Source organism: Neltuma alba, unplaced genomic scaffold (genome assembly GCF_004799145.2).
Source record: "Neltuma alba isolate B1F8T4 unplaced genomic scaffold, ASM479914v2 tig00011340_pilon, whole genome shotgun sequence".
Lineage (NCBI taxonomy): Eukaryota > Viridiplantae > Streptophyta > Magnoliopsida > Fabales > Fabaceae > Neltuma > Neltuma alba.
In genome coordinates, this window is record NW_021636042.1 from 513,039 (window position 1) to 525,432 (window position 12,394).

The 12,394-nt window shown below is 34.0% G+C and overlaps 3 protein-coding genes across 3 annotated transcripts; 2 read left to right on the forward strand and 1 right to left on the reverse strand.

Annotated features, from left to right (window-relative positions):
* Positions 1 to 609: 609 nt before the first annotated feature.
* Positions 610 to 1,539, forward strand: LOC114712238 (probable calcium-binding protein CML25). Its single transcript, XM_028896717.1, has one exon. The coding sequence runs from the start codon at positions 842 to 844 to the stop codon at positions 1,409 to 1,411; it is 570 nt and encodes a 189-aa protein (XP_028752550.1). The 5' UTR covers positions 610 to 841; the 3' UTR covers positions 1,412 to 1,539.
* Positions 1,540 to 4,026: 2,487 nt separating this feature from the next.
* Positions 4,027 to 8,906, forward strand: LOC114712237 (actin-histidine N-methyltransferase). The gene is made up of 5 exons (XM_028896715.1): positions 4,027 to 4,397; positions 5,686 to 5,852; positions 6,514 to 6,813; positions 6,921 to 7,184; positions 8,150 to 8,906. The coding sequence occupies exons 1-5, from the start codon at positions 4,064 to 4,066 to the stop codon at positions 8,525 to 8,527; spliced, it is 1,443 nt and encodes a 480-aa protein (XP_028752548.1). The 5' UTR covers positions 4,027 to 4,063; the 3' UTR covers positions 8,528 to 8,906.
* A 2,377-nt stretch (positions 8,907 to 11,283) lies between these two features.
* LOC114712210 (uncharacterized) lies at positions 11,284 to 11,992 on the reverse strand. Its single transcript, XM_028896693.1, has one exon. The coding sequence runs from the start codon at positions 11,934 to 11,936 to the stop codon at positions 11,613 to 11,615; it is 324 nt and encodes a 107-aa protein (XP_028752526.1). The 5' UTR covers positions 11,937 to 11,992; the 3' UTR covers positions 11,284 to 11,612.
* Between the last annotated feature and the right edge of the window lie 402 nt (positions 11,993 to 12,394).

Sequence of the window (12,394 nt, forward strand, 5' to 3'; positions counted from 1 at the left end):
GATAAAATCTTTAATATGTGTAACTATTATAATGATTACCTTAGAAAAAATGAATAAATATAATAAATAAAGTGGATTGAGGTCTTATGATCAAATTAAATGTCAAACTATCTCTTATACTAAGAACCGGAGATGATAATATAAATCACCTAAAAGATTATTAATTATCAATTATCAATTTTATTTTTACTTACTAATGATTTATATTGACACTGAGAAAGATAATAAACATATTCAAATAAGAGTAAAATTGAAAAATTATTTTAATTTAAGACAGATTTAATAAGTTAATTCCTTTCTATGATTAGCCAAAGTGATTAAAAATAACTTATAGTTTTAATCCCAGTTATTGTAAAATATTAGGATGAAGATAAAGAGATATAGACTAAATTTTATATATATATTGAAAAATAGATATACAGATTCTTCGCAACATGGTGGGCCATTTGCCCAGAAAAGGAGAATTTAATTTACTCATTAAAAAAAAAAAAAGTAGGGAAACTTTTGAAATTCTATTAACGGATTGAGCAAGTGTAGGCCCCATCAAATCGTCTATTATCACTAATCACGCGTTATTATTAATCTCACTAATTTTGGCATTTGAACAAACAAAACTGGATCGAATTCGTTACGTATCTCAATTCAACTAGGTTATGGATTCTTCTCACATTCTTTCTTCTGCTTCCTACGTCTCTCTTTCCTCCCAATATCTCTTTCGATCATCAATGCTTTACTTATAAATCAAATCAATCCTCTCTGCATTCTCACTCTTGGTTCCTTTGATTTCTCCTTTTCTCTTGGATTTTAGCTTTTAACCGTTCAATCTGCATTCATCCCCGTCATGGGTTTCAAATCCCTCTTCTCTCGGAAGAAGAAACTCCTCGAATCCGCCGCCCAATCGCCCATCACGTCCCGATCGCCTTCGCTGTCGATGCATTCTCGTGCGCAGCTCACGGCGGAGTTGGAAGAGGTATTCAAGAGATTCGACGTGAATGGCGACGGCAAGATCTCCGCATCAGAGCTGGGATCCATATTGGGAAGCCTGGGCGAACCGGCCACGGAGGAAGAGCTGAATAACATGATCCGTGAGGTGGACGCCGATGGCGACGGATTTATTAGTCTTCAAGAGTTTGTCGAGCTTAATACGAAAGGGATCGATTCCGTGGAGGCCATGGAGAATCTGAAGGACGCGTTCTCAGTTTTCGACATTGACGGCAACGGGAAAATCACGGCGGAGGAGCTTCAAATGGTAATGAAGAGCCTCGGGGACGACTGTTCTGTGGCGGAATGCCGGCGGATGATTAACGGCGTCGATAGCGACGGCGACGGCCAGATTGATTTCGAGGAGTTTAAAGTGATGATGATGATGGGATCTCGCCATGACACTAGTGACCGAGTGAAGCCGGAATAAGGCATTGTTTCGCTCTAGCTTTATTTTTTATTTTTTATTTTTTCAATCTATGATTTGAGGATTGAAATTTCACATCCTGCAAATTTGATAGATTGCTAATTCTAAGCAGTTAGATTTGAAATATAAATAAAGACTATATTTTTTCACAATTATTCTTTTATAGCTAGTATGATTAATGTGCACATATCCGAAACAATTTTCTGATTCTGGAGCTTCAATTCTCTTAGATTTTTTTTTTCCCAATTCAATCCAATTTCGTTAACTTACATCTTATTTTTTGTTTTTGCCAACATTCTTTAACTTACATCTGAATTGTTATAGACTTATAGTTTTACGTTACTTTTAGATTTGATCATCCGTATAAATCTAAATAACAATAAATTAAAAATATATTCTGCTGATAGATTGAGCTACTTTTTCTCCCTACAAATATGTATATGTTATTCAAGGAAGTTATTTGTTTAAGAATTCAGGAATATGTACATATAACTCTTTTTTCTTGTTCTTACGATTTAAAGTTTGAAAGGTTGAAATTTCTATTAGAAGTTATTACCTCTCTAATAAATAAAGATTAAAAAAAATAGAGAGAGAAAAGTTATGTCTTGCACTTTTTGAAACATTCATTCAAAACACAAGTTATCTTACTGGCATAGCATCATGAGGGATATGTCATATTGTCATACATGTTCTGTCACGAGTAGGGATCGAGCCACAGATGAGGCAGGCCCGAGATTATAAATCCAAGTACACGTATTAATTTGAAGAAAAATATATGAGTAAAGCATGAAACATAATACTCCGGTCACATAAGACCTATTTAACTAATTTGATTAAATTAAGAAAGTTAGGTAAGTTAGTTAATTATAAGAAATGTGACATGTTTTTTCTAAAACATCATAATCATTTTTCTTAATATCTTCTCTTCTTCTTTTACTTAATTATAATTGAGAAAGTATTCATAAGAATAATTTAGAAAACATTGATAAATATAAGAAATAGATATTATATTTAGGATCAAAATCAACTCAACAATTAGGTCTAATATTAAAAATCTGGAGGAGTATATATACATATATATATATATATATGGGTGTGTGTGTAATTGCATACAATACAAATGTTCTGATATATCCAATATCCATATTCAATTTTAAAATATACAGTTGAAATAAATGTTTACCCTTATTGTTTAAGTCGTGCACGCCTATATTTTCCAACGTAAAAATCATCAATTCTCGTATTTCCCTTTTTTCGGATACAATCTATTCTCGTATTTCAATTAAACTTAATATAAACCATCATTAAAACAGTGAGAAGATCATAATCTATCTTGTTATCTAATAATCAAATTTTTTTAATTAAAAAAAAAACTCGCAGGCACATGTCCGTGGCATCAAAAGAACTTTTTTTTTTTGAAGGGTACAAATCTGAATCCTAATGATGCATTGAAGTTATTTAGTGGAGGGGATATTTGCAATCTTGTTAAAACAATTTTCTTATTTAAATTTTTTTTGACCAAAAGAAGATTCAATTCGAATATGCCCAAGTATCCAAATTGTTGCTATCTTTTATCTTTAATATAATAGTTAGTTGACTAATTTAAATAAATTAAAAAAATATTTATATTAGTTATTTGTAATAAATAGATATTGTCTTTCTAAAAAAATCTTTATTAATTAAGTGAATAGACTAGAACTATTATTATTATAAGGACTATTTAAAAAAAAGATAAATATGAGAGACAAAGTGAATTGGAATTTTATACTACCTCCGGTCTTTAATATAAAATCTTATTTGGCTTTTATTTTGGTCCTAAATATAATATCTCAATTTACTTTAGCTCTCATATTTATGCATTCTTTTAAGGTAGTCCTCCTAATAATGTTAGTTCTAACCAATACACTTGATTAGAAAAGATATTTTAGGAAAGACAATATCTATTTATTACAAATAAATAGCTTAACTTATTTTTTTAATTTCTTTAAATTAGTTAACTAGCTATTATAAGTAGAACCAGAGGTAGTATTTAACATCAAAATAAAAGTCTAACTAGCTCTTATATTAAGGACCGGAGATAATATATCTTTAGTGATTAATGTTAAAAGTTTATAAATGTTAGAAAATCTAGATTTTGTTTTGTCCTGTAAAAGTTTAACAACTGTTACTAAATTTACTTATCTGAAATTTTCACTAAAAAAAAAAAACTGTAATTCCTAATCGAATCCATGATAGAAAAAATGTTCTCCATCAAAATTTGTTATCCCCAATGCAGTTCTTAGACAAAACAGTCAATAAGAATTTTATTATCAAATTAAATCAATAGAAGCTCCTATAATATCAAAAAACAACTACGGGGTGCGCTTTTTTAGTTGATGTCAAATTTTCGTAAATTTTAGATGATGGAATTATTTAATCATTATGTTAGGAGAAAAATTAACCGCAAGCAGATTAAAATGGTTAGGTGCTGCTAAAAAACAAAAAAGTTTAAAAGTGTCAGGAGCATGCAATATTTTATTTCTTTTTTTGAACTAACGTTTGGCAAAAAGGTAATAATAAGGGGGGGAAAACTTAAAAAAGATAACATTCGCAAATTTATTGAAATGGCCGGGTCGCCGTGGCAGCACTCGCTCGAGTGACAGAGGGAAGGAGGATATGGCTGCTTCCAAGGCGTTAATGGCTTCCTTAACCCACCTTCGTCCACTAACATGCGCCGCTTCTGTATCAGCATCTTATCCTACACGACTTGTGCCCCAACCTCCCGACCTTATCAAGTGGGTTCAGAAACAAGGTGGTTTCGTGCACAAGGCGGTGAAGATAGCACAAGTTGACTCCAAAGGCCTCGGACTTATGGCTTCGGAAGAAATCCCTAGAGGCAGTGACCTTATTGTTCTTCCGCACCACGTACCCTTGAAGTTCGGGTCTACTGTATCGAATCATGAAGATGAGCCTGATTCTGTTTTAGTTAATTTAGCCGGCCATGTTCCTGGTATTGATTCTAGCTTTCTTCGCTATTGCTTTCTGGATTGTGTCACCGTATTATTTGTTCATTTTGTATAGATTGCCCTGAAATTTTGGTTTAGTTCATCAATTGTTTATTGATTGCTACCAGAATGTGGTGGTAATGCATATCTTGTGATGTTTGGTGATATGCTCATTTTCTGTTGATCCCATCAAAAGAAAAAGATTGTGTGAAATTTAAGTCAAACAATAAAGAGGAGCCTTAGGGTGCTAAATGAGTGCGACTTCTGAAATACAGTAAAATTAATAGGTAGCCTTTGTTCCCTGTAATGTACTTGTAGTGGCTTTGGATTTTGACCAGAGCATAGGTTTAGTTTTGCCCTCTACATGATTTTGCTAGTGTTTAATTATTTTCGTATTGTTCCCCCCCAAAATACTTACTTTATGAATTAAAGCATAGAAAGGTTCGATTTGGTTGAATTTATCTCTATTTTGCAATGCTACGTACGGTTCCCACTCCCTCTCTTACTCCAATCTATTCCATTAAGCTGCTCTACAACTGTACGTATCCAATAAAAAGCTCTATTTTGGAATCACTATTTCTTCTTACGGAGAGATTGGCCGGCTCCACTGCCTTGATAAGCATTTCAACTGTTTTATACCTTTTATTTTATTGTGAGATTTTTCTAGTTTCCCACTTTGACCTGTGGTTTTCTTATTTCTTTTCTCTAAAAGTTCTTCTGTAAAAGAATTTTTGGAGAAGTGCTGGTTTTTCTTTTGGAGGGCTTCTTTTTCATCTCTCCTGTGTTTTGGACACAAAGTCTACTCCTTTATTCTTTAAATAATCCATTTGCAAATTTTTCACATTAATCAGGACACGGCTTCCACTCAACCTTTTCTTCACAGAGCTTCTTGCACGCCACCATATTCATTAACCTTTAAAAACAATCTGCTGTTGGCTTCGTTCGTGCTCTTGAGGCTGTGCATTGCAATTTTTTTCAGGTTAAATTTGAAATCATAGCATTGTAAGAAAATGCCTAGACAGCAGTGTAGCCTTCCTTACACTAGAATTCTTGTCATTTTGCTGCACGGTAAGAACTCAGTATCATATTTGGTTAGCCTGTCAGGATAAAAAACATTATAAGAAATAAAAGTACTTGTTTTTATATACCAATGTTATGATCTCCTAAGAATGTATGGGCAAAACATGTAGAAACCTTTAATTCTCAGCATAGGTTGGTGACTCAACTTCTGATAATTAGGCTCTACTGAGTTTTCAATGTAAATAAATTGGACACTGTGGGAGCATTTGGCAGAGGAACTATGGGCTATGAAACTGGGTTTGAAGCTTCTGCAAGAAAGAGCAAAAGTGGGATCGTTTTGGTGGCCATATGTCAGCAATCTCCCTGAAACATACAGTGTGCCTATCTTCTTTCAAGGGGAGGATATAAAGAACTTGCAGTATGCTCCGCTGCTTTACCAGGTATTATATTTAACCATCCCAAGTCAAGTAGTATGGTTGATGAGTCAAGGTTTGAAAATTGGGAGAAATTATTTGACACATTTTCCCAATATCCATCTAATTGTTTTAATTTGGTACAACAGATTTTTTTTTTTTTAAAGCCTAAAGTTGCGGCGTTGAGTACACCAATTCATTTATATTTTGCTGTTGGGGACGTGAATTGCACTAGGATTTGAGTCTTGGGTCTAATACTATGTTAATCCTTTGCGATACGCTTAACAAAGGAGTCATATGTGTCTGACTTGTTTCAACAGCTTGGATAAGAGATGATGCAACACTTCAAATAACATTTAGACACTTAAGATGTACTGCCGCCGTTATAAGGCATTTTCTCTAAAGTATCATGTTCAAAAATATGAGGCATTTTTGGTCTCTCAAGGCGTAATTAATAAGGTTTTTCCAAAATTGCCGTTAATTGAGGGTGTCATAAATAAGATTTTTCTAATCATGATACCTTATTATATAAGGGCAAACATGGAACGAACGTGCACGGAGTAACTATGTCAGTGAATCTGTGTTGTGTCCTTGTGAATTCTTAGTTCTTGATGAACAGCTATTGATGAAATCCTGCCATGTCATGTATCTGTCTATATATTGCATAAAACCAATTGCATGTGGCCAGGTAAACAAAAGATGTCGTTTTCTTCTTGATTTTGAGCAAGAGTGCGGGCGCACCCTTGACAATCTGAAACCAGATAAGCATCCTTTTGGTGGGCAAGAAGTAGATGCATCTGCACTTGGATGGGCAATGTCAGCAGTCTCATCTAGGGCATTCCGGTTATATGGTGACAAGCGTCCAGATGGGACTCACACAGACATACCAATGATGCTTCCTCTAATTGATATGTGCAACCATAGTTTTAATCCGAATGCCCGAATTGTTCAGGAAAAGGATACCAGTGCAACGAAGATGCAAGTAAAGGCATGTTCTCTCATTCTCTTTTCTTTGTAAGTTTGCCCTTTTGTTTTTGAGAAAAGAATTAAAACTCGATATTCCTTTTCCAGGCTAACCCTATGCCTTTGCCTCAGGTTGTGGCTGATACAGAAATCAAACAAGATGATCCTTTATTACTCAATTATGGCTTTTTAAGCAATGATTTTTTTCTTCTTGATTATGGATTTGTGATACCTTCAAATCCTTATGACTGTATTGAGCTCAAATATGATGGTGCATTTTTGGATGCTGCAAGCATGGCCGCTGGGATTTCCTCTCCCAACTTCTCAGCACCCGCTTCATGGCAGGAACAAGTTTTACGTAAGCTAAATCTAGCTGGAGGAGCTCCTGATCTCAAGGTTTATTCTCATTGATATTGCCCTATTATTTTTCTATTTGTTCCTTCAAATTATTAGAGTTTGAATATTCAAGTATTTATTGGCCTCGTTATATACAGGGATGTATCAAGAGTTACATCGTAGTTTTCTCTTTTAACCTTTTGACAGTGACAAAATGTCTCATAATTTCTGTTGCCTGTGCATTGTTGGGAGGTCACTAACAACTTGTTTGATATTGGAAACTTTGATTCGATTAGTGTTTTCTAGTAGATAAATTCTTTAAATCTTTGGGGCTGTAGGAAGATTAGTTGCATCTCTGACCCATTAACAACCATAAACTAATAAATCCCACCATGCCTTGGTTACTGTCAGAGCCTCAGCTCAAGGAGAAAATTCATGCAACCTTCCTCAACCGTGTCTTCGCCAAATAGAACCATCGACTTCAACTTGAAAGGTGTTTTTAGTAACTCAATTTGTTTACAATAATTCTAGGCCTAGACGTTCCAACTGCCTTACATTGATTAACAAGCACATGAAAAGGAGGTTAATTCCTGACATTTCAAGCTGACAGGTGAAAATTTTTGTTTTTAGAAACAAAAAATCTGCAAAAGTAATCAATCCTTCATGAACCCAAATTAATTATTATTATTTTTTTATAAAATATGAGGGGATTAATTTATCATATTAAACGTTGAGGGACTATTTTCCAAAGCCCTTGAGGTTGGTTCTATATATCTTTACTATTTTCAATGTCACAAGACCATGCGCAATAACATGTATAGTTTGTATGCATTATTTATATCCATAACTGAAAGTGTTAGGTGAGTGTTTAACATGAGTTCAATGTTAATTCTGTTTAATGAGTGTTTAACATCTGTTTGATATCAGTGCAGCTCATTTTTTCATAGCAAATGACCAGGCATGGTCTGTTTTCAAAATATCTGGTCACTGGAAAGCACATGTTAAACTTTTCTATTTTGTTACAGGTAAGCTTAGGTGGTCTAGAAATAGTAGATGGCCGCCTATTGGCAGCACTGAGAGTACTTCTTGCGAGTGACATGGAGGCTGTGCAGAACTGTGACCTCAACACTCTCAAATCCCTAGCTGCTGAAGCTCCTCTTGGCATTGCAAATGAAGTGGCAGCCCTGCGAACAACAATTGCTCTGTGTGTCATTGCGTTGGGACACTTCCCCACCAAGATAATGGATGATGAGTCATTATTGAAACAGGTTGCTTCTGGTTCAACTGAACTAGCCATTCAGTTCAGGATTCAAAAGAAATCTGTGATTATAGATGTGATGAGAGATCTGACGAGGAGGGTGAAGCTTCTCTCATCAAAAGAAAAAGCCACTGCTGAAAGTTGAAGCACCAAATTGAGCTTTGTTTTGCATCTTGTTTCGAATATCATCCTCCAAGGCACATGGAATGGGTTGATGTTTCTTATGAATATCATCCTCCCTATGTAAGTTCAACTCTTTTATATGGTTGGCTGGTCTGTTCTGGAAGGTACTTCTTGATAGATTCATTCCCCTCTGGGATTGCTGTGGCTTTCACTTCTGGTGTTTGTTAACTGGAAAAGTTATTTGTATTGTGTCACCTTCTTTTCTCTATTTTATGGCAAAATCTCTTATCCCTTAAATATTCCTTAGAACAATAGGATCCCTTGTTAAATATCCCTTTCTCATCATTTGACGAGTGATTGAAGAATGAAGAGCAATATTTCCTTCTTTTATTTCCCTCTAATCCTGCACTAATCTCTCAATGCCCTTTGGCATCATTGTGTTTTCCCCTCATTATTTCTTTTCTTGAATATGACTCCAATAATTCAGATTAAATGTGCCCTGGACGTACATGTCAAACGATCTTAAAAAGAGAAACGTCCCGTATGAAAGATACCTCATAACTGCAATTTATATCTGGGTAAAGAATAATTATTTAATTTAATTGCTGGCTTAATTTTTTTGGGGTTATTTTGATATTCCGCAGGTGTTAAATATAGAAGTTAGTTAAGTATTACCTCCGGACTTTAATATAAAAATTAGTTAACTAATTTGAGTAGATTAAGAAAATTAATTAAGTTAGTTATTTGTAATAAATAGATTTTTTAAAAAATATTCTTATTAATCATGTATATTAGCTAGAACTATTATTTGATAAAACATTTAACATCTACAAATATTACAAAAACATCTTAAAAAAATAGATAAATATGAAAAACAAAATAAATTAGAATATTATATTTAGAATTAAATTAAATATCAAACTAACTGGGATGGAAGATAGTAATTCATAAGTTAGTTATTAGTAAAAAGAAAAGTATGCTAATTTTCTTAAAATATTCTTTCTCTTAGTCATTTACATGAGAAAACGTTTTAATTGATTGCTTGCAAATATGCAGGAGATTAATGTTTTCTTACTTAGCATCTAAATACCTATTTCAACTACCTCCTAATAATATTTAGAGGTGAAAAATATGTTTTTTTTTTCCAACTATTTAAATATGACTTGTACAGTGGAGCGCAATATGAGTGAATCTGCTGTATTTGCAATTGCAATGATTGTTAGTGAGCGTCACAAATTGCAGTCTCGTCAGCGTGACAGGTGGCTACATGGAGCCTTCATGCAACCACCAACGACATGTGCCTTCCCCGCTGTCATTTTCTCTATTTGCAGTTTACAAATAAATCTTTTTCCCTTGATCATCACAAATAAGTTGAAAAGAAAAGGAAAAGACATGGTTATTTCCTTTTTTGTTTTGTGGCCACTGGCCAGGATTTACACAGGACGTGTCAGGCAGGCATTGGATGTCTAGAAAGTGTTTGGCCTTGTAAGATGATAAATTGGGACATGTGGCATATGAACGGGGCTTTGTACTGACGTTGCGTGTTTCATATAATCTTTGCCTTCCAAATACACGACTTTGGTAGGTCAAGCTACTTAACCAAAACGGATCACATTACTATCTGTAAACATTAAACAACAACAATATATTTATTAATGTTTTAAGTGCATGTTGAAAAATGAACGATACTAGCATATTCGGTAATCATTTTCGATTAGGTTGGTGTCTCGTTGTCGCAAGAGAACTGTCTCGGGTGTTTCTCTTGAAGGAACACCTGGAAGGGGGGATCTCCTTGATACTTTTGCTGATGCTACAATAGAATTATCTTATTTTTTCTGTTTTGGAGCAAAAAAAAAAAAGTTCTTAAAATTAGATTCGGAGAAGAGCGGAAGATAATCTTAATAAGAATAGGCTTCTTGTGTTAAAAATGAATCATAGTATTAACAATTTTGTTGGATAATATTCAATATTATAAATAAATAATAGGGGAAGAAAATAAAAAATGAAAACCTCCTAAAATAAATAAATAATAGATAAAGATGTTTTCATTTTTTACTCACAAAAAAAATGAGGTTTAACTATATTAAAGGCGTAATTATTTTCATATAGTACGTTCCTCATAATTGAGGAAGAAAAGTCCCTTTATTAAAGGAGTAGTTATTTCCAAATAAGAGATTTAACTATATATTTTCACACAGTGCCAATATCCTTATGACATGATGGCATAAAACTTCCACAATAAGCATGGGATCATAGGTTCATTCCCTCTCATCATTTCAAGCTGTTAGTTGAAATAATAAGAAAAAAAATTATTTTCAGGTATTATTTATACCATATATAAAATTTGTGATGTAAATTGTACTACAAATAAATTTTATATTTAAGATCAAAGTACATATAGTGAGGAACTAAATATTGTTATGATTGTTATTATATAATATTTAATTACAACGGTTTTATTGAAAGAAATTAAAACATGAGCTCGAAAAGAGGTAGTGATCCTAAAATAATTGAGATACATCCAAGCGGTTCGTAGAATTGTGAAGAGGGGAAATGATTTGAGATTGTGTTGGCGAGCATATGAAGATAAAAAGCAAAAAGACTTGAAAATCGTCCGAAGGTCTCAATTGAACACGAAAACATCTCAACCGATAAGGAAAAAAAAGGGAAGGAAGCTTTTGCGCTTTGCCATCACAAGAACAGAGACTCCTAGTAACGGAACATAAAAACAAAAACAAAACTGAAAATTAAATAAACGGAAAAGAAAGAAAATCAGCATAGAAACAAGATCAAACAACCACCAAAAGCTTAAAAACTGTTGAACAAAACACTCATACACAAGAAATTCTCGGAGTATAAGCTGCAAGTTTTCTCGTATAGTAATATTTACACAGCCTGTACATATACATACAAGGAGACTTCTATGGCAATCCATCGATACTTTTCTGGATCGACTCAACTATCAACTGTTACATGGATATATAAAATATCTCAACAGTTAATACTACTGCACAAAGCATCCAGAAATCATCAGCACCGTAGAAATCTCCCACTATACTCATATATATATATACATACTATACCTATACATATATACTCAAAAACTTTCAGGTGTTACCGACGAGGATGGCCCTCTCTGCGATTCCGAGCGGCGACCGAGATCGCTGCCGCTTAATATTTCTGAGAAGGAGGCGTCTAATTTCCGGCGAAGGCTCTTTCAGCTTCTCTATTTCTTGCTTAATCCTTATCACTTGGCTGTGAACTGCAACAGCGGCATGACGATCTACTTCTTCACCGGCACCGGTATTCTTCATCCTCTGCTTCTCCTTCTTGTTTTTGTCGATGGAGGTGGTTTCACTGGTGGCGGTGGAGTATGCGGTGAAAACGTCGGTGTCGGCGGCCGCGGAGGTGGCGGTGCGATTCTGCCCCATTTCTGCGCGAGAGAAATGGTAGGAGAGGTGGGACCTGGGAGAGAAGATAAGGAATGAGGAATGGTATATGGCCCTATTTTCGGAAAACATGCATGGTTATATAGGTCAGCAGGAGCGGATCCACTGCCTTGCGCGTGGCATAAGATGTGGTGCTGTGAGGTAATATTTTTGATTTTAAATATAAAAGCTAGTTGATTAATTTGAGTAGATTAAAAAAATAAATTAAGTTAGTTATTTATAATAAATATGTACTGTCCTAAAATATTTTCACTAATCAAGCATATTGGTTAGAACTACTATTATTAGAAGGATTATCTTAAAAAATATAGATAAATATGAGAGACAAAATGGATTAGAATTTTATATTTAAGATCAAAATAAAAGTCAAATAAGATCTTATATTAAGGACCAGGTAGTATTTATTAATATATTTTTTAATGAATATATAATATTTATAA

Coding starts and splice junctions, on each gene's coding strand:
- LOC114712238 (XM_028896717.1), top strand. CDS start 842: ATGGGTTTCAAATCCCTCTTCTCTCGGAAGAAGAAACTCCTCGAATCC.
- LOC114712237 (XM_028896715.1), top strand. CDS start 4,064: ATGGCTGCTTCCAAGGCGTTAATGGCTTCCTTAACCCACCTTCGTCCA. Junction 4,398..5,685: donor TTTAGCCGGCCATGTTCCTG/GTATTGATTCTA, acceptor AGCATTTGGCAG/AGGAACTATGGGCTATGAAA. Junction 6,814..6,920: donor CAACGAAGATGCAAGTAAAG/GCATGTTCTCTC, acceptor CCTTTGCCTCAG/GTTGTGGCTGATACAGAAAT.
- LOC114712210 (XM_028896693.1), bottom strand. CDS start 11,936: ATGGGGCAGAATCGCACCGCCACCTCCGCGGCCGCCGACACCGACGTT.